Raw genomic sequence first — 25,304 nt, 5'->3', positions numbered from 1 at the left:
TCGCGCGAGTGATTTACATGTTAAGTCAATGAAGAGACGCGAATAGGCTTTTTGCGCCGCGATTCGCGAGAATGAGGCGGGACGAATAGCGCGATTCGCGCCAATTGAGCGTTTTGAACGTGTGATTTGCGCTAAACACGCGAATCACTCGAGTAGAAAAATCTGAAATTTGCCGGATATTCGCGCCGCGTTAACCAATGAGGAGCCTGCTTACTGCTGTCACGTGTTGAAGTGCCGGATGGGAAACCCATAGGGGAAACCCCGAGGTCAGAGTAATTTAAAAATACTACTGTATCGTGTCACAAAATGTAGTTTTAATAGTTTTTCAGGCGAGAATGTAGTTGTTTAAAGCTCAAATATGTGATTTATTTATTAAGAGAGCTCCTATTTGAAAATTTGATCTGGTGTTTTCGGAGGTGTGAGACCCAGGCGATCACCGGAGCTCAGCGCTCATCAACCCCGGTGAGAGCAGCCTTAACTCGGATAGTCTTTCTGCTGACTGCCACTGCCTGGCAGAACCCCCTCCCATGACGCTATTTCGCGTCTGTTGTCTAGTGAATGTCACACGCGAATGAAGCGAATGGATTCAAAATGTTCACGCGTCCAACTTCGCGCGAATAGCGCGATTTATTTGCGTCATTCGCGTGCGGTGTGAACGCAGCATTAAATTGACCCATATCACCACACCTGTCCCTAACTCTACCCGTATCCCAGCTCAATTTCAGCTAAAGTGCTTTGCAATACAATTTGAACACAGTAAGTATTTTTTTAATGTAAGTACATAGTACTTAAGGCCACCTAATATAAAGTGGGGCCACATTATATAGTAAACTGATTTCCACTTTAATAATTTGTTATATATTATATAGAAACACGATTAATGTAACCATTTTTTAAGAAAAAAGAATGTTTTGTTATAGCTTTTGGAGCAAGGGCGCCGTCATCTTGCAATACCGCAGCTTGTGATATAAGCATTTCTTGACTTTTTTTAAACACACACTTGTTTTGAAATGGAGGAAGATGAACTTGAAAGGACCGTTGAACCCATAATAAGTCAAATTGCTAATGCATATCTCGTAAGCTGATGATACACTGGGCACGTTTTTGAGAAATGTTGCTGTGGGCACTTTCCCGTTAGGAATGGGCAACACATTTATATCTGGATATCCAAGGAGAAATTTGTTGCCCATTCCTAATTTGGAAAAAGCCCACAGCAACATCTTTCAGCAACATTGCTCAAAATCTTGCCCTGTGTATCATCAGCTGTAAAGATGTCTGAGCGGAAACACTGGAGCGTCCTGTTAACAGCAGGTAAGCTAATAGTATTCGCAGGTGAACATAAAATGAACGAGCCGGTGTAATGCAATTGCAGATACGTCTGAAAGGTCTGACATAACAATAAAATGCCACACGAATGACATTATGAAGCTTTGTTTGTTTACATCATGTTGGGATGCCACAATCAAAACTTCGCAATAGAGAGTTTGATGTTGGACACACTGAATAAAAATGGTTCATAGATATGACACATTAAAAATTATGTTCACTTTACTTAAACATATCTAATTTTGATATAGCTTAATTTAATTGTGTTCAATCAAACTAATATATTTAAACTAATTTAGACAAACTAATATATCTTTTTAATTGAAGTTTACTTAATTAATGTGTTAAAACTACATAAAATATTTGTACTGACTTAACTAACTGGGCAGTAGATCTGTAGTTCCCAGCATGCTTTGCAAGGGACTGCGTTAGGAGAGTAAATTTAGGGATTTAAGTGTTCTTTAATGTGTTTTTCGGTAAAGAGAAAGATGTTGTTATAATGTTAGTGTTTAATGTTCAGTTATGTTGGACGTTTAGAGGAGTTTCTGTAATGTTTTTGAATTCTGTGGTCTCCATTATGCTGAAGAGTGGCGCCTGTGCTTAGGCTGTGGGCACTCAGTGATTTATGCTAATGTCAGGAGTAGCACTAGCCTTTTCTTATATTTTCATTATATACATTGTGTATGATGATGAAAGTTTGACACATTCAAAATAGTCATGTTATAAGTATATAAATATAATTTAAACTGTATTTGATAAAATTGAGTTGGACCATTTCATTGCATGAAATAGATTTTTATGAGTTGGGGCTACACATATTAATTGGATGGAAAACCTGCCCTCAATTAAATTGAGTTTGTCCAAGGAGTTATTTTGTTTGGTTTTTTGAGTGTATTCATCCAAATTATAACAGGATGCTCCAGCGTTTACACTCGGACATATGAGAGAGCATTCCCACCTCCCAGCATAGTGTGCTAAACCAGGGGTTTTCAAACTGGGGTCAGGGGACCTCCAGGGGTCCTCCAGACTTCTGGAAGGCCGAAATAGAAGACTTCTGGGGTCCTCCAGAATTTTTTTTTAGATAATTAAAAGATAAAGCAAAAATGGATAAAGTCTAATGACCAAATCTTACCTTTCAGAATTGTATATGTTTGCTCTGTATCTTGCTAGTGATTTTTTTTCCCCTTTATCATGCTCACTTAGCCTGACAAGCCAGACCCACATCAAGATGTTTGGTCTGGAAACTCACCATTGACAGCTCAATCCGAGGGGCGGATAAACGGTTGTCTTTCAAACTCCCTCTGCACGCGATAGGATAGCGCTACAACCAACAAGAGCAACGGAGGTGAAGCGGAGCTAGTTGACAGATTAAGCATCCACCGTATCCGGTCGGCTAAACTCTGAACACATCTTCCCTTTTTAAGAATGACTTCAGTGCCGCTCTTTTCTCAGAGAAAATCTTAACTCCAAGTCTTCCAGAGTCGCGGTCAAAGCTGATTCGAAAGACCGCCGCCATTCGCCAGTTTCTGTGTTTACTAGAAGCACGCAAACGCAACTCGGCCGTTGTCATTATGGCCCCGTCCACCGACTCTATAGACGATGTGATTGGCCCGGCAAGAGTTTGGCGTTTACAGCTCAGAAGGGTATTGAGAGTTGCTAGATGACACTCGCGGGCAGATTAGATTTGCTGCCGCTAGGGTGCGTCTAGATATCTAGGCTAATGCTCACTGGGTTCGTAGAGCAGAATTCTTAATGCGGTACGCAATCTGCTTACCAGTACATACATTTATTGTGAAAGTTGATTTTACAAGTAATTTTTATTTGCACACCTTCTTCAGGTTTATACGTCCAACATTAAGTATATCCAATTTGAATTTGGAAACAATGTTGTATTTAAAATGTCATGCTTACTATTAGGGGTGACCCCTAATAGTCGAAGATTCGATGCATCGATATGCAGGACCGGATTCGACCACTGATCTCATGGTCGAATCTTCGCGGGTGTTTTGAAACGAGGATCATACCATTTTGGCAATACGGGGGTGCTCAATATTAGTGTTATAAAGACGTGTCGCGGCGCTGAGTGATCGCCCCTTTAAGGGCACTGAGCTTCGCACCGGACGCGCCGCGCCTTTAAAATTCGAACACATACACCGACGGCGACATTCGACGCCTGTCCGCGGCGATTAAATGTATATTTCCCTCAAATCGTGAATGTACGTGCTGATTTCACCCTGTACTACAAGATACACTCATCGTGCAGCTCTTCTGTCAGAAGTCGATTGAAAATTGAGCTCGCGCACGGCGCGTATATAATGTTCACGTCTGCCTGAAGTGAGATAACATTACCTGAGAAACGGCGCTGAGCTTCAGTCCGGTGTGCGACCCCCTTTAGGCACAATCGGCTTCAGAACGTGCATATAAACGCACTCAAAGTGTTCTTTTCCTCTCTAGGCAGGTATTTTTTTTTAGGTTTATTTATCAAAATGTTCTTTTATATATTTGTGTGATGTTCTGTGTTTCGATCACGGCTTTTAAATGTTATAAGAGAACGGTTAATTTACGAATGTGTAGTGTGTAGTTTTGATCACTTTCTTAAAAGTGGTGGCTGTGTGCCGTGTATAAAGTAAAATAAAAATAGTCTTAGCCTCCTACTGACTAGTGTCCTGCCCTTCCCAACCCGTTTATACCGTTTATTTATTTTTTCCAGTCTATGGTTTACACACACATAGATGATTAGACTTTTGGTCGATCATAGAGAGATTTGAAAATTCTGATTCAAATGTGTAAATCCTTAGTTGGGGACACCCCTACTTACTATTTATCTAAAAGTTAAAATGTTTTTTCATACATAATATATAGATGGATTTAAGGGGGTCCCCCATAAAGGTGCATCATATATGGGGGTCCTTGGCATCGTAAAGTTTGAAAACCCCTGGTCTAAACCATGGTAATGCAGGGGTGAGCATTTAATACATGGTCCAGATCAGCCTCCTGATAGCAGATGGACTCTGACATGCTGGACATCGGCGTACACCATCCACACTTACACTACACTCAAAAAATTTTTTAGCTGTTGGACAAACTTAATTGAATTAAGGAAAACTTTTCCACGAAATTGAATTACGTTTTTCCAACAAAATCGAGTTGTTTTGAAATGATTTGTTGTAATCTTGTTGTATGAACTTTAATTTATTAAGACTTTTATTTATTTATTTTATTTAAACCTTTAATTTATTATTAGGTTAGTTTAATTCCAACTAGATAAAGTTGATGACCATATTTAGACTGTGGGAACTGTGTCAAATTAATATATATATATTAGGGCCGGGACTTACGCGTTAATTAAGATTAATTAATTACGGGACTTTAACGCGTTAATTAATTGCGCAAAAAAAATAAATAAAAATTTTAACCCTTAAATGCATGACTGTTTCGCCAAACATTCTTACATATTCGGGTCGTTAGCGACCCGGATTTATATTTAACATGGATAGACCTCTACCTGTCGTGATAATTATATAAAACTCCTGATGTTAGAGTAACACTTACAGAAGAATAAAATAAAACCTATTTCGTTACCTTTTGGAGGTTGGAAGGATTCAGTTTGAGCAGATGTTTAATACCATCATCATCTGTCCTTGTCAGAGTTCGTTTACCAGTACATGCAGCATTTGACTCATATTCGCGATCTCCAGCATATTCTCCAACTCATTTTCAATGTCTTCAAAATCAATATTTTGATCACTGACAGCTTCTTGAGAACATCCATCATCAAGAGACACTGACCCTAATATTTGATTGTGTTTAGTACTTGCTCTCTGCAGTAAATCACTAACCCATTTCAAGTTTTGCAGATTATAATTATTATTGTTTCGTTTTCTGTCAGAGGTAACTGAGTTAAACGTCACTTCATCATTGCGTATCAGACATTGCCACCTTGTGGAATAAAGGTGAATTGCGCCCTATTTCGTCATTATGGATTAATTTATCATTGTGCAAAAAAATATATACGTACAATCCTACACACCTCGGGTCGTTAGCGACCCTATACAATTTTGACAAAAACTAGTGAAAAAACAGGCATTCAATTATAATTCAATTTTTTTGTTTTGTTATATTGTTTAAAATGGATTGATTGAGGAATACTAAGAAGGTTGATGTCTAACTTTAAAAAAAAATAATGAGGAGCAGGGTAGTGAATGACGTCTCGGGTCGCTAACAACCCGAGGTATGCTTTTAAGGGTTAATCACACTTATTTTTGCACCGCAGAACGTTTTTCAATGAATGAGTTTCGACGAACCGATACTGGAACACCAACTAGCGCTCACGAGTCACGACAACAACATATATATATATATATATACAGTCCCTGACAAAAGTCTTGTCGCTTGTGTACAAATTGACCTAAAGTGCCCCTGAAATAATCAAGATTTTTTTTACAAGAAATGGCTCATTTTAATCCCACCAGCTTTTGTGATAATGTTTCAGTGAAAAACTAAACTTTAAAAAAGTATTCTAATATTCACAGCTTGGTAAAGCCCATTGAGTCAATTTTTGCAAAGACATAAGTGTTGTCACCTTGTCATATGAGCTTCCCCTGTGACTAATAATGGATCAATTAGGTCTCAAGTGTGTATAAAAAGAACCCTAGTACACTAGACCTTCACATCAACTGCAACTAGACCTCTGCAAACATGCCTAAGATTCACCCTGAGACTTAAGTTTTGATTATCAAGAGGCTGAAGACCAGATCCACTGCTGATGTGGCAGACACCTTCAATGTGTCTCAGCGTCAAGTACAGAGGATAAAAAAAGATTTGAAGAGACTGGAGACATTTTTGACAAGCCCAGGTCAGGCAGACCCCGCAAGACAACTGCTCGGGAAGACCGTTTGTTGGCTCAAATCCAAGGCCAGCCCATTTTCCACTGCAGCAGAGCTCCACGAGACCTGGTCACCTGAAGTCATTAGGACGCATGGAAGACGAAACCAACGAATATTGATGAACTCTGGGAGGCATGCAAGACTGCTTTCTTAGCTATTCCTGATGACTTCATCAATAAATTGTGTGAATCCTTGCCAAACCGCATGGATGCAGTCCTTCAAGCTCATGGAAGTCATACAAGATATTAAATTTGGATCTCACAGCACCACAACTTAATTTGCTGACATATTTTTGTATTTGCAGTAAATTTGTCCAATTTCTGTATAGGCGACAACTTTTGTCTTGCCAAAATTTGACCTTTCTGTCATGATTAAATTATAAATATTTTTTGTGTGAAAATTATTTATTTCAGTGCATTAAACATCATTTGGGAGGGTTTTAGCTTTTCATATGAGCTATTTCTAACACCAATGAATTAATTAAAAGTCAGGTTAATATCAGGTATTTCTAGAAAATAGATAAGCGATAAGACTTTTGTCAGGGACTGTATATATTTATATATTATTTCTATAAAAAAACAAATAGTTAACACAACACTTGATCGTATGCTAATTGTAGCATTTGTAGCATGCAAGTAATCATCAAGTAAAAGATCTCATCACTGGCATCAGCACAGTCACAGCTCATTGAGCACAGCACAGCCTAACCACAAGGTCTGAACTTCACCATAATGGGAACCTCAAATATCAACACTACTTTTAAATGTCAAATATAACATCAAACTTTAACAGGTCTTTCCCTTTACTAAAAAAACACATTAAACAGCACTTATTTTCAACATTTACTCTCCTGATCCATCCCTATGCAAAGCATGCTGGGAACTACACTATAAAAAAAATATTGTTGGTTTAACTTAAAGTAGCCTGGTTGCCTTAATTTTGAGTTTTTTGAAATAAAAAATTTGAGTTGATACAATGAAGGAAATTGGTTTAATAAATAGAAACTTTAAATGTGTTTGTATCTGAACGACATAAAAAATGTGATTAATCATGAAAACAGCACTATTTGTCATGTTTCACTGCGTCGTCACAAATAAAACACACACAATTACCCAATATGCCTACAAAATCTTTTAATAATATTTTAATAAAGGTTGTCGAATCCCCCAAAATGTTCATTGTATTAACTTGTATTAAATTTTAAGGCAACCATGTAACTTTTTTTCTAAATAATTTTTTTAAGTGTATTGAATGCTTGTGGATGTGATTATCAGGGCTTTGTTAATTGTTTCATGTAAGTTAACCTTGAGCTATCAAATAGTTTTTTGTCCATTGAGTTATCCATAGTCCCTCTTCTGGTGTCATGTTGGTCTGAAACACTGAATGAGTCTCCGCCCCCTCGGGACATAATCAGGTCATGTTTCACTTATCAGAGACGCAAATCGAGTTAGTGAGAAAATGCCAAATGTTGTTAGCCTGTCTGTCCTGGCATGGCAATGCTGCAAACACAACAGCCAAAAGTTGAACAGTTCAGAATCCCTGCTGTGCCAACATCAGCAAAATCTGTGCCAGAAATGATGTGTGACGGCAGTGATGTAATCTGCACGAAGCTTTTGACCCGGAGCCGTTACAAACGCCACACTTCATCCTAATTTACATCGAATCCGAGTTTTAGCATTTATTTTACACAAAGTAACCTATTTACACTAAATTACTCTGGGACCATTTGACCTACCCAAATTGAAAAGCCTCCCCTACCCACATACAATGGTCTACATACACTATTTTGGTGTCATTTTACAGGAAACCATTTGAAGATACATAAACACTGCTAAATGTGTTGAACATGCATGGTGTCTGAGCTGTAATAATATATATATTTTTGTTATAAATACATTTTTTGAAAGTGTGTAACTCAGGCCCTGTGAGCTCTAGCACGCAGACAGTTTTAGCTGTTAATGGCAGCAAATACTGTTCAAATGTCTCATGTATGCAGGATTTATTCAAATGGATCTGAAAGGTGGAATATTACCTTTTTTTTAATGTAATTTCCACCTACCCAAATCTAAAGTTTCCCCATACCCAAATACAGTGGTATAAATGCAATATCCCAGTGTCATTTTACAGAAAACCCTGAAATTACATAAAACATAGAGAGAGAAATTACATAGAGAGTTTGTGGTACTTCCATCAGGTCGTAGATAGAGCAGGTCGAAGAGATTTAAACACTCATTCATACCGACTGCCATTTCTATGTTAAATAAATTGTAATTGTAATGATGTGTGTGATTGTATAAATTGTGTTTGGACACTTGTGCAAATTAAATTTCCTGAACGGATGAATAAAACTGAAAACTGCTGAATGATACATATTAGGGCTAGGCTTGTCGCGATAGTCGATAAATCAATTAATCGCACGATTAAAAAAAATGATCTCGATAATTTTTCCGGCCGCGCTAATTGCCATTTGCATGCTTTTTTGTTTTCCTCATCTCTTGTTGACTGCGTGTGCCTCGTCCGTTTGGGGAGGTATTTATTGTCGACGCGCAGACCGGGTGCGGCGTGATGAGACGTTATTCTCGGCCGGCAGATTTGTCTGGATCTCGCGGCTCTTCGGTTGCGGAGCCACACGCAAAGTTACAACATTTGACGTGCACAACGGCAAGCGAAATGGGGTCTCGCGCACTCCGCGTCTACGTCATTTTTGCCGCGCGCTCGAGCGGACACGTCGTGTATAAACGAGGCTTAAAGCTACACTGAAGTTTGATAAACGCGAGTTAATTCTTCAGTTCAATCTTTGTGTGCTAAAGGCACAGTTCCTGTAGAGATAGTAATACACATTCTCCTTTTAGCCAAATAAATGAAAAGCATGTCATTAATGTCTTCTCTCTCGCTGTATCAAAATATCACTTTCCTCAGAGATGGTCAGGTTCAGTTTGTGCATGATTAGGCTATGATATATAAAAAAAAAAAATAATACTGTATCCTAAATTGTGGATAATTAATATATAATATGCTGAAGTACATTTCTGGATTAAAAGAAAAAACAACAACAAGAACCGTACAGAACGGTAAACCGTGACCCTAAACCGTGATACGAAACCGTGGGTTTGGGGAACCGCCACCCCTAATATGCTCCTAAAATACAATCATCCGCTGCAGTTTTCATCCATTTTATTTATTGTTTTTGGTACTTATATAAATGCATTTTTTAAACAGACTGAGAGCTCATTGCTTTTATTGTTTTTGGTCGTTTTGTTCATTTATTGTGGATATTTAAATTTTTTAGTGTGAAATAGTCTTTAGAAATTAAAGTTCATTGATCTTTGAAGAGGTGTACCTGCATTTTTATGCCATTAGCATTATTTTATATGAAAATGGTCTCAGAACGACAATATTATCGTTTATCGCAATAATTTCTTGGCCAATTTATCATCCAGCAAAATTTGTTATCGTGACAGGCCTAATTAGGGCTGTGCAATATATCGAAATATCGCAAATGTACATATCGCAATACGCATATCGCAACGGCACGCAATATCTGAATGAGTTTAATACTTCAACATTGTGAAAAGTGTTCATTTTAGGTTGACACATATAGCTTAGAATAGTCTAAATTCAAATATATATTCGAATAGTTTTTAAAAAACGAATTTCGAAGGTGAAATATTAATATTCAAATAAAAAAAAAATTAAAAAGCGGAAAAAAACCCCGCCGCGGCAGTAGAGGCGTGGCGGTCTGCTTTGCGAGTGAGCGCGCGCGCATGGGGGTTCAGGGACAGGTCACAGTCTTGCAGGGAAGATGGCAGAAAGTGCAGAGCCCAACTCGACCGCAGCAGAGAAAGAGATTTTAACTCCATAATCTAAAGCCATGTCTGGAAGTACGTTGGATTTTGGTCGGTAGGAGGTAAAATTGTTGAGCCGCGAGATAAAGTTGAATGCAAGCTATGTAAGATACAGTTAGCATACCATGCCTCATTTTATTTAACGTTAAACAGAAACACTAAAGTGTAGGCTTACTGCATGAATAAAGGATAAATGCACTGCTTCCACTGGTGTGATTATTTACCCTTTAATAGCACAGCAGAGCTCGCTCGGAGAGCTCAATATGCTGTAAAACTTAAATTAATAATATTTGTTTCAATCAATCAATGAAGCCTGCTATATTTGGGCCAAGCGTCGCGAGTCTCGCGACCTTAAATTGCTTGCACGAAACTGTTGGTCAGCACTCAAAGTTTGTACACACACACACACACACAGAGAGAGAGAGAGAGAGAGAGAGGTCTGCGCTCTTGGCCATTAGTTAATTTACTTGTTTTTGTGTAATACGTTGTCAGATATGTATAAACTTAAACTCCCTATAACAAGTAGTTATGTCTCTTTGTATTAATTTATCCTTTTATTGACAAAATGCGCACCCAGATGTTCGAATACTTTGAATATTCGTGTTTGTTTTAGAGGGAATATTCAAACGTCATTTTTGAGCAATTTTGACAGCCCTAGTTTCCTGTAAAATGACACCAAAATTGTGTATTTAGAGACTACTGTATGTGTGTATGGGAAGCTTTTCAGTTCAGGTAGGCCAAATCCAGGCGGAAATCCCCGAAAACTGTCCCACAGCTTAAGATGTTAAAACAAGAAATCATTTTAATGTACTTAATTCAAAGGTAAAACAAGATTATCTTACTCACCTGACACATATTTATTTTCTTGGTTTAAGTATAGTCTCAATTTTGATGGGTTTCCCAGAAATGTTCCATCTTAAGTAAATGTGTATTGATATTTTTAATGTTAAACGGGAATTTTTTTTTCTGCAGTTCAAAATAGAGAGGAATTTTTGCTAACTTTCCTGGAGTTTTTTTATGTGTAATTTTCAGGAAATGTTCAGCCCCTACTTTAAATGATACTTGTGTGCAAAATACCCGGCTTTATATACCCAACAAAAGATCACGTGTGCAGTGACAAGGCTTTCTATTGTCTCAAAGTAGGAAAACCCTCTGCCCACATCAAGTCTGTTCACTTAGAGCCGACGGTTTGCCTCTTCAGACGTCCCACCAATGAAGCCCACTCTGAAACAAAACACAGACGGACATGTGACTCGTAAAGTCAAGACCGGCTGCTAACTTTAATGAATGAGATTTTCTCTGAGCACCGATGTCTGAGGTGAACCGAGATTGTATTGTTCAAATCTTTTGTGCTTGGCTGTTGAACTAGCTGAGTTTTTAGCGTCGTCCAAAGCCAAGCTCCAGTCCGCAGGCTAATATTTAGTTCAGACCCAAATGTCACTTTGACCCCGTCGTCATAAAGGGAGGATTGCGAATGTGTCAGGCAGGGAATGTCAGTGTTTACGCAACATTGTTTGCGTCTTAGACTTGTGCAAGCCAGCAATGCTAATTCTGGTGCACTGCTGAGACACTTAAAATATCTTTCCTCCACGTTTTAATTAAAACCCATTGGTAAAGTTCGCTTTTACGACGAGTGTCAGATTCCACAGTTGAGTATGTCGTTTGTGGGCCGGCGGCATAGTTTAACGCCACATAGTTCACCAGTCCGCGCCAATTCTGGGTTAATGAACTGCTCAAAACAACCATTGTCAACACATTGCAGTGCCGGCCATTGAGTCTGTGGGGTCATTACGGAGCGGTGTATTTATCAAGCTGCTCACTGGTCTGATTTTATGGCTTGAGAGATGTTTAATATTAAGTTCAGAAGGTTTATATTAAGGACTTTGATCGCAGTTAACTCAGCTTTAACTTCTGTTTTCGGCAAGTCTTTTGCCAGGTGTTTCAAACCCATTTTGAATCTGCTGTACATTTACAAAAAAATGGCAAACGGAGATGAATCCAGAAATAAATCAAGGAATTAATTAGTTTTATTTTGAAAGTAGGTATTTGGTCACTTATTCACTGATATTAAATGAAAGGGAAAGAGAAACCGGTTTACAATTTGTGTAAATCATATTTTACTTGAATGCCCACTTTTAAATTATATTTGACAATTTTTTAAAGTTTTTATTCAGTAAATATACTAATGGACATTTTTAAAAAGGTTTCTCCTGGAGTAATTTTAGAATTTCTATCATATATTAAATTAAAAGTGTCATTTTTAATAGTGTGGCTGTTTTTGTGTATGTTTTTGAAGATTAACTTCGAAGATAAACTATTTGTTGGTGATATTGTAATATATATATCAGGGCTTGACATTAAATCCCCACCAGCGTTTTAAAAAAAAGTTTTTTTAAAGCCAGGGTTTTTGATAATTTTCACCAAAATTTAATAGCCCATAGAATATTTTGTTAAATGAATATCTGAGCATGCAATATATCAAAATAAAGAGCTGACCCTCTTCTTTTAAACAAAAAAAATCGTTTTATTCTAGCTTCATGCGTTCCTTTTTTATCAACACTTGAATATGGGTAGGTTTCATAAAAAAAGCAACATTTTGAACAAAAAGCTGAGAAAATCTAATTTTTGTGAAAGACCGTTTCCAGATCAGATTCATAGCGATGATCAAACACAGATGGAGTCAATCGAGTCCATCAACACCCCTAATGCTTACACAGTCCTGTAGCTCGTCCTGGGTCCACATCTCATTCAGTACCATTAGGCAGTTTTGATTCATATGCTGTTTAATGAGGATGATCACGTTATTTTTAATATGCATATGATTACATGCGATCGCTCGTTTCACTGCGTCTTCCTCACGTGTGTTTTGATCAGGAGATTCAGTACTCATTCAGAAGATGCGCAATAGCGCCCCCTAGCGACCGACAGTGAAAACACGGAAAATTCCGTTATTGGCCTGGAAGCGTTTTCTCACAAATAACGGAAATTTCCGTGTTTGGCTGGGAAAGAGTTAAGCATGTTCATGTGCTTGTCCTTCGATGACAAGTAAATCGTTCATTCACTTATCCGAGTAAAAAATTTGCTTGTCCGGAAAAAAGTTTGATATTTTTTTAATTGCGCGTGTGTGTGTTGTAACTAAAATTTATTCTGAAGCAATATTCTTACCAGTGTTCAATCAGCTTTAACATATTTAAATCTGCATATTTGTGAATTTGTTTTATTTTATTTTTTATTTTGAATCATTTCAAATTTGCGATATTTTTACCTTTTATAAAGGGCATTTCCCCCCTAATCTTATTAAATATAGGCTATGCTTCAGGTTTAATTTTATATTGTTAAATTTGATCAATACATTCAATTAAATTAAGACACTATAAGGCCCTGATCACACAGAACGCGTTTTTGCAGCGAGAGGCGCCTTTTTTGAATGGATTTCGGTTGGCAGAGAGCGTTATGCGCGCTGCTTATGACCCCCGGGCGCTTTTGAAGGAGCGCTCCGAGCGCATGAAGTTGAAAAAAGTCACCTCTGAGCGGAAAAGCGTGCAACGTCATCGCGTTTATTTTCTGTTGTCCAATCGAATGAATGAATAGGCGGGCCTTCCGTTGTGTTGACCGTTACATTGATTTGACTGACAGTACAGGTGATTCGGGGGTTGCCTAGAAACATTAAAGCACACTGCTCATTTTTGAATGAAAAAACGCCGACCAAAAAAGGGAGTGAAGTGCGCCTCGCGGTTTTGAACCTGAAAAATGCGTTCGTGTTGGGCTGTTGAGAATAAAATTAAATAATTTACACTGAAAAATGACAACTGCATTAAATAATGTTTTGAGATTTGTAGTTTTGAATAGACATAAGAAATGTTGGAAAGTATGTTATGAAAGTAAACATGAAACTAAACCTCCAGTAGGTGGCAGCAGGTGCCCGTCCTAATGAGTCAGCTATTGAGTCGTTCATTCAAACGATTCATTCAAACACTGAATCGTTCCGTAACACACTTGTTGCTGTGAGACGCGTTGCGGTTACGGTGTGTGTGAGCGATTTTAGCTGCTGAAATCGAAACAAAAGCACTCAATATTGCATCTAAAATGTAAGTGACGTTAAGTAAATGTTAATTAATTGTTTATGAAACTGTCATATAAAATCAGCGTCATTTTCAGTCATGATGGTGTTCAGGAAAACACTTAAACGCTCAAGTGTTGTAATTTCTCCTCGAGAGGCTATACGAGTGTCAAGAGTGTGACCTTATTATCGTCAGTTCATCATATATTATTATCCACCACTATCGATCGCCACTTACGCTAAATTAATGCACAATCATTCTTGCATTTTGGTGATTCGCTAGTTATTTTTTGTTTTAATCAGGCGCTTGTCCGTCGGGCAAGTAAAATTCTCTTTCACTTGTCCCTTCAAAAAATCCACTTGTCCCGGACAAGCGTTAATGTCAAGCCCTGAATATATATATTTAATATATTTGTTTGTTTGTTTATTATTGAATTACTGTTGATTGCTAATGTAGCCATTGCGTGTAACATTGCTTTAAATCATAAATAAATCTGCCAGTATTTATTTTTAGAAACAATATTTTAGCAAATAGCCATTATTGCAAAGTAGATTCGAAATTTTCAAAGTAAAAAGTGATTATCTAAAAATGAATGACATTTTTCCATTTTTTTAATTAAATGAACTACAATATTTAATTGCTTTTATTGTACAATACTACATTGTAAAAACTAAATATCACGTTATTTATTGTTAATTTTACCAAATTAAAAATAAATAATAGTAAACAACATTTGCCTAAATACAATTTTACTAAAACTTACATTTCAGTGAACACTTTTGTCAAAAATCAGTCAATTAAATGTTTAATTCAGTATAAAAGAACTGAATTGTGAGTAAAGTGAGTAATTTCTGTCCCACTTGGTTTGCTGAAATGTTTCCAAACAGGTTTCCTGAATACTTTTCTCTGTCTGCCATTGGTCAGACAAACAGATCTTCCCGCCCAAAATGCACATCATTGGTTAAACTGGTGTTGTTATATCGGGCAGTTTGGGATGCTAGTTTGCATGCCACAAAATCACAGTATTACAGTTTTCTAGAAAGTCAAACTAGAAATGACTAAAACACACATGATCAAAGTTGCATCACAGACACGAAACGTCTTTTTTTGTTGCCAGGTTTCTAAGAAAAGCATGTTCTTACTGAGGTTTTTTTGTGTTTAAACAGACATGAATGTTTGATTCTTCACAGTGTGACAAACCTCACCTGACAATAAGATGTGAGGGCTTGCAAATGTGTTTCCATTATCCACTGCCAGCTTTCATTTGTTCACTAGTCTATAGATCTTGATGAATCTGGAATGCCACAGTTATTAATGTTCCTGTCCTTCAGTTTTGTCAGCAGCTGCTGGCGTTCATTATTCAGCGAGTCAGAATGGCTTGTTTTGCGTTCGGTGGAGTTTTAGGAATCTTGCTGTATTTTGCATGAGTCAAATTAACATCTTGTTCTACTGCCTCAGAAATGCTGCTGATAAAGACGATGTGTTTCAGAACCAACTAGCTAAGTTTCTAAAGTTTATGTCGTAGATCACAAACCTCACCTGAGGATTCAGAGAGGAACCTAACCACTTTTAACTGTACGTTTTGGGAGGATTTGGTTGTGTGTTTTTCAAGTTAGCGAAAGTTAAAAAGTCAGTTATTAGCAACTGTACTCGACCATTTGAGGAATCACTCGTGTGTGTAACACAAACAAACAATAGCGATGCTCGATATATATTAACAACCATATCAGTATCTGCTGATATGTTCATTTATAATGTTATCGTCATCGGCCCAATAGGAGAATTTGGCCAATATATTAAAGCCAATGAATAATGGATTATTTCATTCAGATGAGACGCTTAACATTCACACTTTTTTGTAGTTTTTTGTTATTCAGGAATGATAACTTTTTTTTTCTTTATAATCAGGCACTAACTTAACCACCTGCGGAAGAAAAATACAACTTAGCTATCATCACTTTAAGGTAATCTTTTAGATTAAATAGGCCTGGCTCTCAGTCTCCGCTCTAATTCATCCCAAAGGTGTTTTATCTGGTTAAGGTCAGGACTCTGTGCAGGCCAGTAAAGTTCCTCCACACCAAACTTGCTCGTCTTTATGGGCCGACGCTTTGTGCTCTGGAGCGCAGTCATGTTGACACAGGAAGGGGCCGTCCCCAAACTGTTCCCACAAAGTTGGGATCCCGAAATTGTCCAAAATGTCTTGGCATGCTGAAGCATTAAGAGTTCCTTTCACTGGAACTAAGGGGCCAAGCCCAACCCCTGAAAAAAAAAAAACACGCCATAATCCCCCCTCCATCAAACTTTACTCTTGGCACAATGCAGTCAGGCAAGTCCTGTTCTCCTGGCAACTGCCAAACCCAAACTTGTCCATGGGATTCTCAGGCAGAGAAGTGTGATAGGTCACTCAGAGAACACGTCTCACTGCTCTAGAGTCCAGTGGTGGCGTGCTTTACTCCACTGCATCCCACGCTTTACACTGCACTTGATGTAAGGCTTGGATGAGCTGCTCGGCCGTGGAAACCCATTCCATGAAGCTGTTCTTGAGCTCATCTAAAGGACACAGAAGTTTGGAGGTCTGGAGCTATTGACTCAGCAGAAAGTTGGCGGACTTCTGTACACTGTGACCCTCAGCATGCGCTGACCCCGCTCTGTGATTTTACGTGGCCTACCACTTCATGTCTGAGTTGCTGTTGTTCCCAATTGCTTCCACTTTGTTATAACACCACTAACAGCTGAGCGTGAAATATTTAGTAGTGAGGATTTCATGAATGGACTTATTGCACAGGTGGCGACCTATCACGCTTGCGTTCACTGAGCTCCTGAGAGCGACCCATTCTTTCACTAATGTGTGTAGATGGGTCTGCATGCCTAGTGCTTGATTTCATACACCTGTGACCATAGTATTGCATTGTACTCCACTAGGAACAGCATGTAAATCATTTGATAGATAAGATCCAGTTTTATCTCTTCTTTCCTCCTGCAGGTGTATCGCAGGTCCATGTGCCTCCATCCTTCAGATCCAGACGGAGTTTAGTCGGAGAGCTCAGCCCAACGCCGTCCTGGAGAAAGTGTTTACATCTATCACAAAGGTATGCTTTAGCGTAACGGAAAATAAAGAGATAAGCCTTGAGAGATTGTGCATTTCGGAGATCTACCAAAGTGTTTTGGCTTAACCTGAAACAACAACTAAAACCAAATCAAAGACGACAATAGCAGAATGATCAAATGTGTTTTAATCAAAAACATTTATTCAGTGTCCCGTTCCTGTTTTTTCTCTTGAATGAACCTGTTGCTCCTCTGCTGTGCCTGTGTTTTTATGAGACCATCAAGGCAATGTCCTCACGCAGGGCTTCAACTTTAGCCGAGAATCCGTGCATAAATACACCTCCAACAGGTTTAGCATTACCCAACATGAATATAATAGAGACTCTATTGTAAAAGTTTTAACATTTATCTTTACAATAACCAATGACTTCAAAGACCCGTTTGTTGAACTGCTGTAAATCTTCCTTATCAGGCGTTTTGCTATGGGTGTAGAGCTTATCTGATCGTTTCAGTTAGACAGCGGGGAAAAAAGGGCTGTCAATTTGACCTCATTTTTTGCAGGTTATTCTGTTGATCTTTGAGTTCAGGGATTTTTATGTACTTACTTAAAGGGTTAGTTCACCCAAAAATGAAAATTATTTAATTAATTACTCGCCCTCATGTCGTTGGACACCCGTAAGACCTTCGTTCATCTTCAGAACACAGATGAAGATATTTTTGTTGAAAGCTGAGAAAGGCTTCAGAAAGGCCTCCATTGGCATTCAGTACATTCCCACTCACAAGACCCATAAAGGCACTAAACACATCGACACAAAGCCCATCTCACTACAGTGGCTGTACAATTATGTTACCATGCGACTAAAATAGTTTTTGTGCGCAAAAAAATCTAAATAATGACTTTATCAACCAAGTTATTGTCTTCCGTGTATGTCTCGCTCCTCCTCTTCCGGGTCATGAACGGCGGATCTGCGTCATATTCTCTCACATGCGTCAAGTTCACGGCAATAACTTGGTGGATAAAGTAATTATTGTGATTTTTGTGCGCACAATAACTATTTTAGTCGCATTGTAACATTATTGTAGAGCCACTGTAGTGAGATGGACTTTGTGTCGATGTGTTTAGTGCCTTTATGGGTCTTGTGAGTGTGAATGTACTGAATGCCAATGGAGGCCTTTCTGACGCCTTTCTCAGCTTTACACTAAAATATCTTCATCTGTGTTCTGAAGATGAACGAAGGTCTTACTCTTATTTTTGGGTGAACTAACCCTTTAAAGATCCCCTGAGTGAAACCCAAGTTTTTAATGTTGTTTAAATGTGGTGTTTCTAATATACTTTAAAGCTACACTGTGATATTACCCCCCATCTAGCGGTGTAAAGGTATATGACCATCCAGTGAATATTAGTTTCTGTTCCTCTCGATTCTGATTTCGTTTTAACTCCTACGGTGGCCGATTTAGTCCAAGATTAACATGGCAATCCCCCTCTTTACATTCGACACGGTGCCATCGAGTGTAAAAACGCGAAAGGCGAAGCTTGAATTTACGGGTATGTCCCTCTGTGGCTAATGTACTTTCAAGATGGAGGGGCAACATGGCGACTGGCATTCGAACCCCTCACCCGTATGTGTTTTCAATGGCATATTATAAACTTACGGGAATACTTTATTACTTGAAAGAAGTAAATATACATTTATGAGCACATATTTGAAAGAACTAAGTGTTTTTAGCTAAGAATAAACTAAAAAAGTTACACAGTGTAGCTTTAAGACAAGCCATGTGCAAATTCAGAAGTCAACACCATTGTTGAGTATTTTCTCTTTAAAACGCCATTGAGCTGAAAGTTTGAAATGGGCGGTGTTACTGATATCACAAACTACCTTGTAACCAATCCCGTCGCGTGTGGGGCGGGCTTTGGCATATCATCTGCAGGGGAGTCTGGAGAAGCCAGGTTTTTCCCGCTATATATTTTCTGCTGATAAGAAAAAACGTGTAGATTTAGCAATCTAGCAGGTGAGTTATCGTGTATATTACAATGTAATGATGAACTAAATGCCTTTATCTCCTGACGCTCTTCAAGCATTTCTAAGCATATTGATTGACTGATACTGAAGGCAGACTGAGATAATGAACATGGTTTGTGTACATTATCAAACAACTGATAGTGTCGCTCATGTTGTCAAGCCAAAGGCTAATCATAATTACCGTTATGTGTCCGACGTTGTATAAAGAGAGGCATAAAACGCATTACCAGTCTGATACATCAATATGTAGACAAGCCTCTACATCTATATATCTTCCACTTCCTCTAAATCAGTTTCTGCTTCATATGTGGCTGATTTAAACCAGTATTTCCACTTGCCATTGTGCAGCGTATACAGTAAAGTTGAGCTGGTGTGAGATGGAGGGACTAATTTGCATATTCATGGTTTTGTGACTCTTGGTGTTCATGAAAGAGTGGAAACCCTGAATAAAATGATTGACTACAGGCCAGGGGACTTAAAGGCGATGAACGTCAATCAATTAATCATCAATTAACTTTATTTATAAAGCGCTTTTACATTTACGATTGTGTCAAAGCAGCTTCACAGTGTCAAACAGGACAATATTGCAACAAAATTTGATTGTTTGTACAGTCGTTCTGGAGAAAACAGTGATGTTATCAGCTTATTTTAAATTATCATAGAGTGACAATGTTGGCAGATCAGTATTACGCCGCATTCACACGGGGCGTAGGCGTTAACGCTTGACGGAGGGCGTGGCTGAAGCTGGGTGCTGACGCGATCGTCATAGTGACAATAGCCAATCACATTAACTTGCTGCTTGGACCAAAACACAACACAAAAAAGCGCCTTTTTTGGTTGTATGTGCGAGTGCGATTGCCCGTGTAGTTGTTGTCAGCGCACTGCACAGGTGCACGAAGCTGTTAAGTACATTAAATCCTGAAAAAGCGCCGACAGCGGGAAGAATATCACATAGTGGTCCAGGAGCTGCGTCTGGATTTTTAACGGTCTATGGTCTGGATGGTTCACGGAGCAGTAATGAACGCAATTGGCTAGCGTCTGCTGTAGGATATTTGCATACGGCGATCTGATTGGATGACGCCTGCACTGGCGCTTGAAAAGTTGAGAATTCTTCAACTTCTGCCGCTTGCAACGCGAGTGAAGCGCCGCGACGGAACCCACAATTCAGTTTGGCAACGGATGATGTCACCCATTCAAACTAAATGGGAAGCGTTAACGCCTACGCCCCGTGTGAATGCAGCGTTATAGTTTATAGAATTAAATAAGACCTAATTAATTCATTTTATTTGTATATTTAGTTGAATAACTTGGATCATTTAGTGTCCGCAGAGGTTTCTTTATATCACAGAGGTTTATTTTTATTTTGTATTTATTATTATTAAAAATAAAATGTATTTATTTACTTGCATCTCAGACATACATTGTACAATGTAAAAATTCATAATAAATATATTGTTTATTTCAATTTAAAACAACAAAAAGTTCAAGAAATGTATGAGTACATACATATTTACACACATTACATGTGTAACAATTTCTACAACAGGTTTTTTTAATCTTATAAAGTTGTATTAAAGGTTAGTATGCTTGTTTACCAAGTAGACAAATGTTTCTTTAGATGAAATGCATGAAATGTGTAAAGATAATAAAGTAAAGTTATTGAGAACAAAAATTTTTACTGTACATAATTTCCGGTCAAGTTGTAATTTATGCAAAAAGTTTAAGAATATTATTAAATTGCATTTGTATTTGGAATTATTAAATATAATTGTAAAAATGAAATTAAACTTGGCAGCCATTTTCTAAATGACTGGCAGCATCACTTCCACAGCAGAATGATGGAAATGACATTTACACACATTTTCCTTGTTTCTTGTAGTCGCCGGACTCCCGACATTTAGAAGGTTTGTCTAAACAGCTGGACTGGGACGTGAGGAAGGTCCAGCGATGGTTTCGGCACCGGCGGAACCAGGACAAACCCAGCACAAGAACCAAGTTCTGCGAGAGCATGTAGGTTTCCATTTTCTGCTAGCGCTAGTACATTAGCGCACAGAGTATATGTAAGGGAATAATATTAAATATTTTATCAGCTCTTACGCAAAGCTTCCGCGAAGAAAAACCGTTCCAACCTTAAAGCCTTTATCTATTGCTGCTAAATGTTGAGAATGAATGCTGAAAGGGTTAGTTCACCCAAAAATGAAACCAAGCCTATGATTTACTCACCCTCAGGTCATTATAGGTGTTTATGACATTCTTCTGTCAGACAAATACAATCAGAGTTATATTTAAAAAGTCCAGGCTAACGTTAATCCCAGCAGTAGTTGTAGTTGTGTTTGAAGTCCATAAAAAATTCAGCTGTCCATCAAATAACGTGCTCCACACGACTCCGATGGGTTAATAGAGCCTTCTGATTCCAATCGATGCGTTTGTGGAAGAAAAATATCCATATTTAAAACGTTATAAAGGAAACCTGCCTTGAAGTCTTCCATTGTAACCCACGGCTGTTTAAGACACAAGATGGCGCCAGCGTTAAGCACAGAAGTAGGACCAGTCAAGATAACTCGTAGTACCCGGATGAGCGGTTGTTATCTGGAAATAACGTACCGCTGGAATGCACGATTGGCCAATCCGAATCAAGTATTTCACAGCCGTGTGATAATGAAAGAGAGCCTCCGTTGTGGAGCTCTTTAACATGCTTTTATCGAAAGCGATGAGGAATTTAAAAGATTATTTCACTTTAAAGATAATTTACTCAGCCCCCTCTCATCAAAGATGCTCATGTGTTTCTTTCTTCAGTCGAAAAGAAATTTGAGGAAAGCATTCCAGGATTTTTCTCCACATAATGGACTTCAACCAACGGTTGTGTTTTAAAGGAAGGGCTTCAGAGGCTCTGACCGATCCCAGAGGAATAGGGTCTTATCTAGAAAAAAACCATCGGACATTTAAACAAAACAAAACGATATACTTTTTAACCTAAATTACTCATCTTGGGCTGCTCTGCGATGTGCCACAGATTACATAATTACGTGGGAAAGGACATGCTAGACTAGGGCAAAAGTACCGCCCTCGTGTTCAAAAAGCGCTCGTGGGAAGACTAATACAAACACAATGATGTCGGACGACTGTGAAATTGAAGATAAAGTGTTTTTTGGTAAAGGCGGGCCAGGCAGGTTTTTGAGGCCGTAAAATACGACTTCAAACCACGACTCAGGACTTTGTAACGCTCCAGGTAAAGTCACGCCAATCTGCGTGAGCGCCAGGAATTGTGGGAGCTAGATGTAAAGAAAGCATGGCGGACCGTACGGGCTTAATGGTCATTTACAATCACTTCTATCGCCAAAGGTGCTTACTCCTTGATTATTTAAAGGGTTAGTTCACCCAAAAAGGAAATTGATGTCATAATGTCGCTCCACACCCGTAAGACCTCCGTTCATCTTCACACACAGTTTAAGATATTTTAGATTTAGTCCGAGAGCGTATGCAAGTGTATGCACACTATACTGTCCATGTCCAGAAAGGGAATAAAAACATCATCACAGTAGTCCATATGAGACATCAGTGGGTTAATTAGAGTCTCTTGAAGCATCCAAAATACATTTGGGTCCAAAAATATCAAAAACTACGACTTTATTCAGCATTGTCTTTTTGGCGATACGAATCATTGATTGATTCACTGATTCACAACCTTTTGAATCTTTATTTGAGGAACACAAAAGAGAAGACAATGCTGAATAAAGTCGTAGTTTTTGTTATTTTTGGACCCAAATGTATTTTGGATGCTTCAAGAGACTCTAATTAACCCACTGATGTCTCATATGGACTACTGCGATGATGTTTTTATTCCCTTTCTGGACATGGACAGTATAGTGTGCATACACTTGCATACGCTCTCAGACTAAAATCTAAAATATCTTAAACTGTGTGTGAAGATGATTCAGAAGCTGTTATACCTCTTATTTGATGTTATTTGTATATCCGTAGGGGCTGCCATTGTTGTTTCGTGGGCTATGTGACGTCAGAACTCGTAACTGGGAGAACATCGATCTAGTATGAGTTCACAGGTGGGAAGTCACGGGATTGACGGCGGTTCCAGGGCACTTTCACGGCTAGACGATTGGAAAAACACGCGTTACGGGTTGCCTGGAACGCAGCATTAGTCTTCAAACGTTCACTCGGCGCGGTCGACATGATTACGCAATCTGTGGGGATCCGCAGAGCAGCGCAAGATGAGCAATTAAGGTTAAAATATATATAAATGTAGACTGGGTAAACCCAGCCTGATCTGCCGGCAATTTGATTTCGCTCTGCAACTCAGTCTGGAAACCAGTACATGAATTTCTACTGCTACTGTTACACTTTTGTGGGAACCAATCACAGACTGGCTTATCCATCTGGCGCGCTATTGGTGGATTTAACACGATGACAGATAGAGAAGTGATGGGTCGTTGCCCGTTGATCACTCCTCTTGTGCAGGAGAAAATACAGAACAGACTCCCCAGACCTATGTTCAATCTTAAAGGGTTAGTTAACCCAAAAATGAAAATTAGATGTTTATCTGCTTACCCCAAGTGCATCCAACATGTAGGTGTGTCTGTTTCTTCAGTAGAACACAAATGAAGATCTTTAACTCCAACCGTTGCTGTGTGCCAGTCATATAATGGAGTGAATAGGTAAGAAGTCTATGAGAGGAAAACATACCAAAAAAAAAACATGCTTAGGCAAAGTGCACAAAAACCCTGCTGCTCCTGACGACACATCTCTGAGTCTCATCAAGTTTTGCCATCGGCAGTAACTTCCGTCTGATGAGGTCAAAACTGACGCGATCATAGATATAGATCCTCATTTGTGCCTGCGCAGATCGATCAAATGAGGAATCTACATGGTATATACCTATGATCAGCTTGGATATGAGGTAAAAAAATAACAAATACTGTTCGGTTTCTCACAGAAACCCATCGGTTCGTGTCTTAAAGGACAACTCCGGTGAGAAATGAACCTAGGGGTAATTAACAGATTGTTACCGAGTAGATCGTTCTCTGGGATGCGTTTTCATGAAAATCGAATGTAAAGAGTTTTGTCTCTAAATACAGATTAGCTTATAACACTAGTCTATGGGGCACAGGGTAGTGAAATTAAATCGCTAGTTAATACCACTAACAAGGCTCAAAATAGCCTCACACTAACACGGCAGCATAATGAGGGTCCCTACATGCAACCCGAAGCATTGAGAACTTTGTAAGAATACAAACAGTTTAATAAGACGACACTTTATAAACATAGTGCCTTACGCGTTCACGGACAGCAGCCATCTTGGAAAACAGTCTCGACTCATCGAGCGACGAGCGCTCTGCTAAGTGATGAACTGTGACTGAATCTCATATGGTCCGTTGTTTCCGGAAGAAAACACTGAACACAACAGAGAAAATAAATAAATAAAACTAAAAATGTCCATGTTATTACATTTCACAAACTTAATTCCTATCGACCAGCTCACTAAGAACAGCGCTCGTGAATCGATTCATTGAGACTGTTTTCCAAGATGGTGCCTGTCCGTGAACTATGTTTACAACGTATCTTCTTATTAAACTGTTTGTACTCTTACAAAGTTCTCAATGCTTCGGTTTGCATGTAGGGACCCTCATTATGCTGCCGTGTTAGTGTGAGGCTGTTTTGAGCCTTGTTAGTGGTATAAACTAGCGATTTAATTTTACTACCCTGTGCCCCATAGACTAGTGTTATAAGCTAATCTGTTTTTAGAGATAAAACTCTTTACATTCGATTTTCATGAAAACGCATCCCAGAGAACGATCTACTCGGTAACCATCTGTTAAATTACCCCTAGGCTCATTTCTCACCAGAGTTGTCCTTTAAGAAATCAATGTGTCGTCAGGAGCAGCAGGGTTTTTGTGCACGTTGTCCAAGCATGTGTTTTTTGTTTTTTTGTATGTTTTCCTCTCATAGAAAAAGTTAAAAATCTTCATTTGTGTTCGACTGAAGAAACAGACACACCTACATGTGCACTGGTGATAGCCAGACAAATATAAATGTTTTGTTGTAGTTTTTTTATAAAATAGCTGATGGTTTGTCTGGATCAGAGAAACCATCAGCCATTGGGATCAG

At 38.6% G+C, this 25,304-nt stretch overlaps 1 protein-coding gene across 2 annotated transcripts in view; it reads left to right on the top strand.

The window, feature by feature from the left end:
* cers5 (ceramide synthase 5) overlaps nt 1-25,304 on the top strand; it is a 57,785-nt gene that overhangs the window by 13,724 nt on the left and 18,757 nt on the right. For both annotated transcript variants that reach the window (XM_067415387.1, XM_067415388.1), the window contains exons 2-3: nt 17,102-17,207; nt 21,064-21,194. In XM_067415387.1, the coding sequence (XP_067271488.1) occupies nt 17,102-17,207; nt 21,064-21,194 (237 nt within the window). The remainder of the gene's footprint in view (nt 1-17,101; nt 17,208-21,063; nt 21,195-25,304) is intronic.

The sequence above is a fragment of the Pseudorasbora parva genome, chromosome 14, assembly GCF_024679245.1.
Source record: "Pseudorasbora parva isolate DD20220531a chromosome 14, ASM2467924v1, whole genome shotgun sequence".
Classification (NCBI taxonomy): Eukaryota; Metazoa; Chordata; class Actinopteri; order Cypriniformes; family Gobionidae; genus Pseudorasbora; species Pseudorasbora parva.
This window is presented reverse-complemented; position numbering and strand designations above follow the sequence as displayed.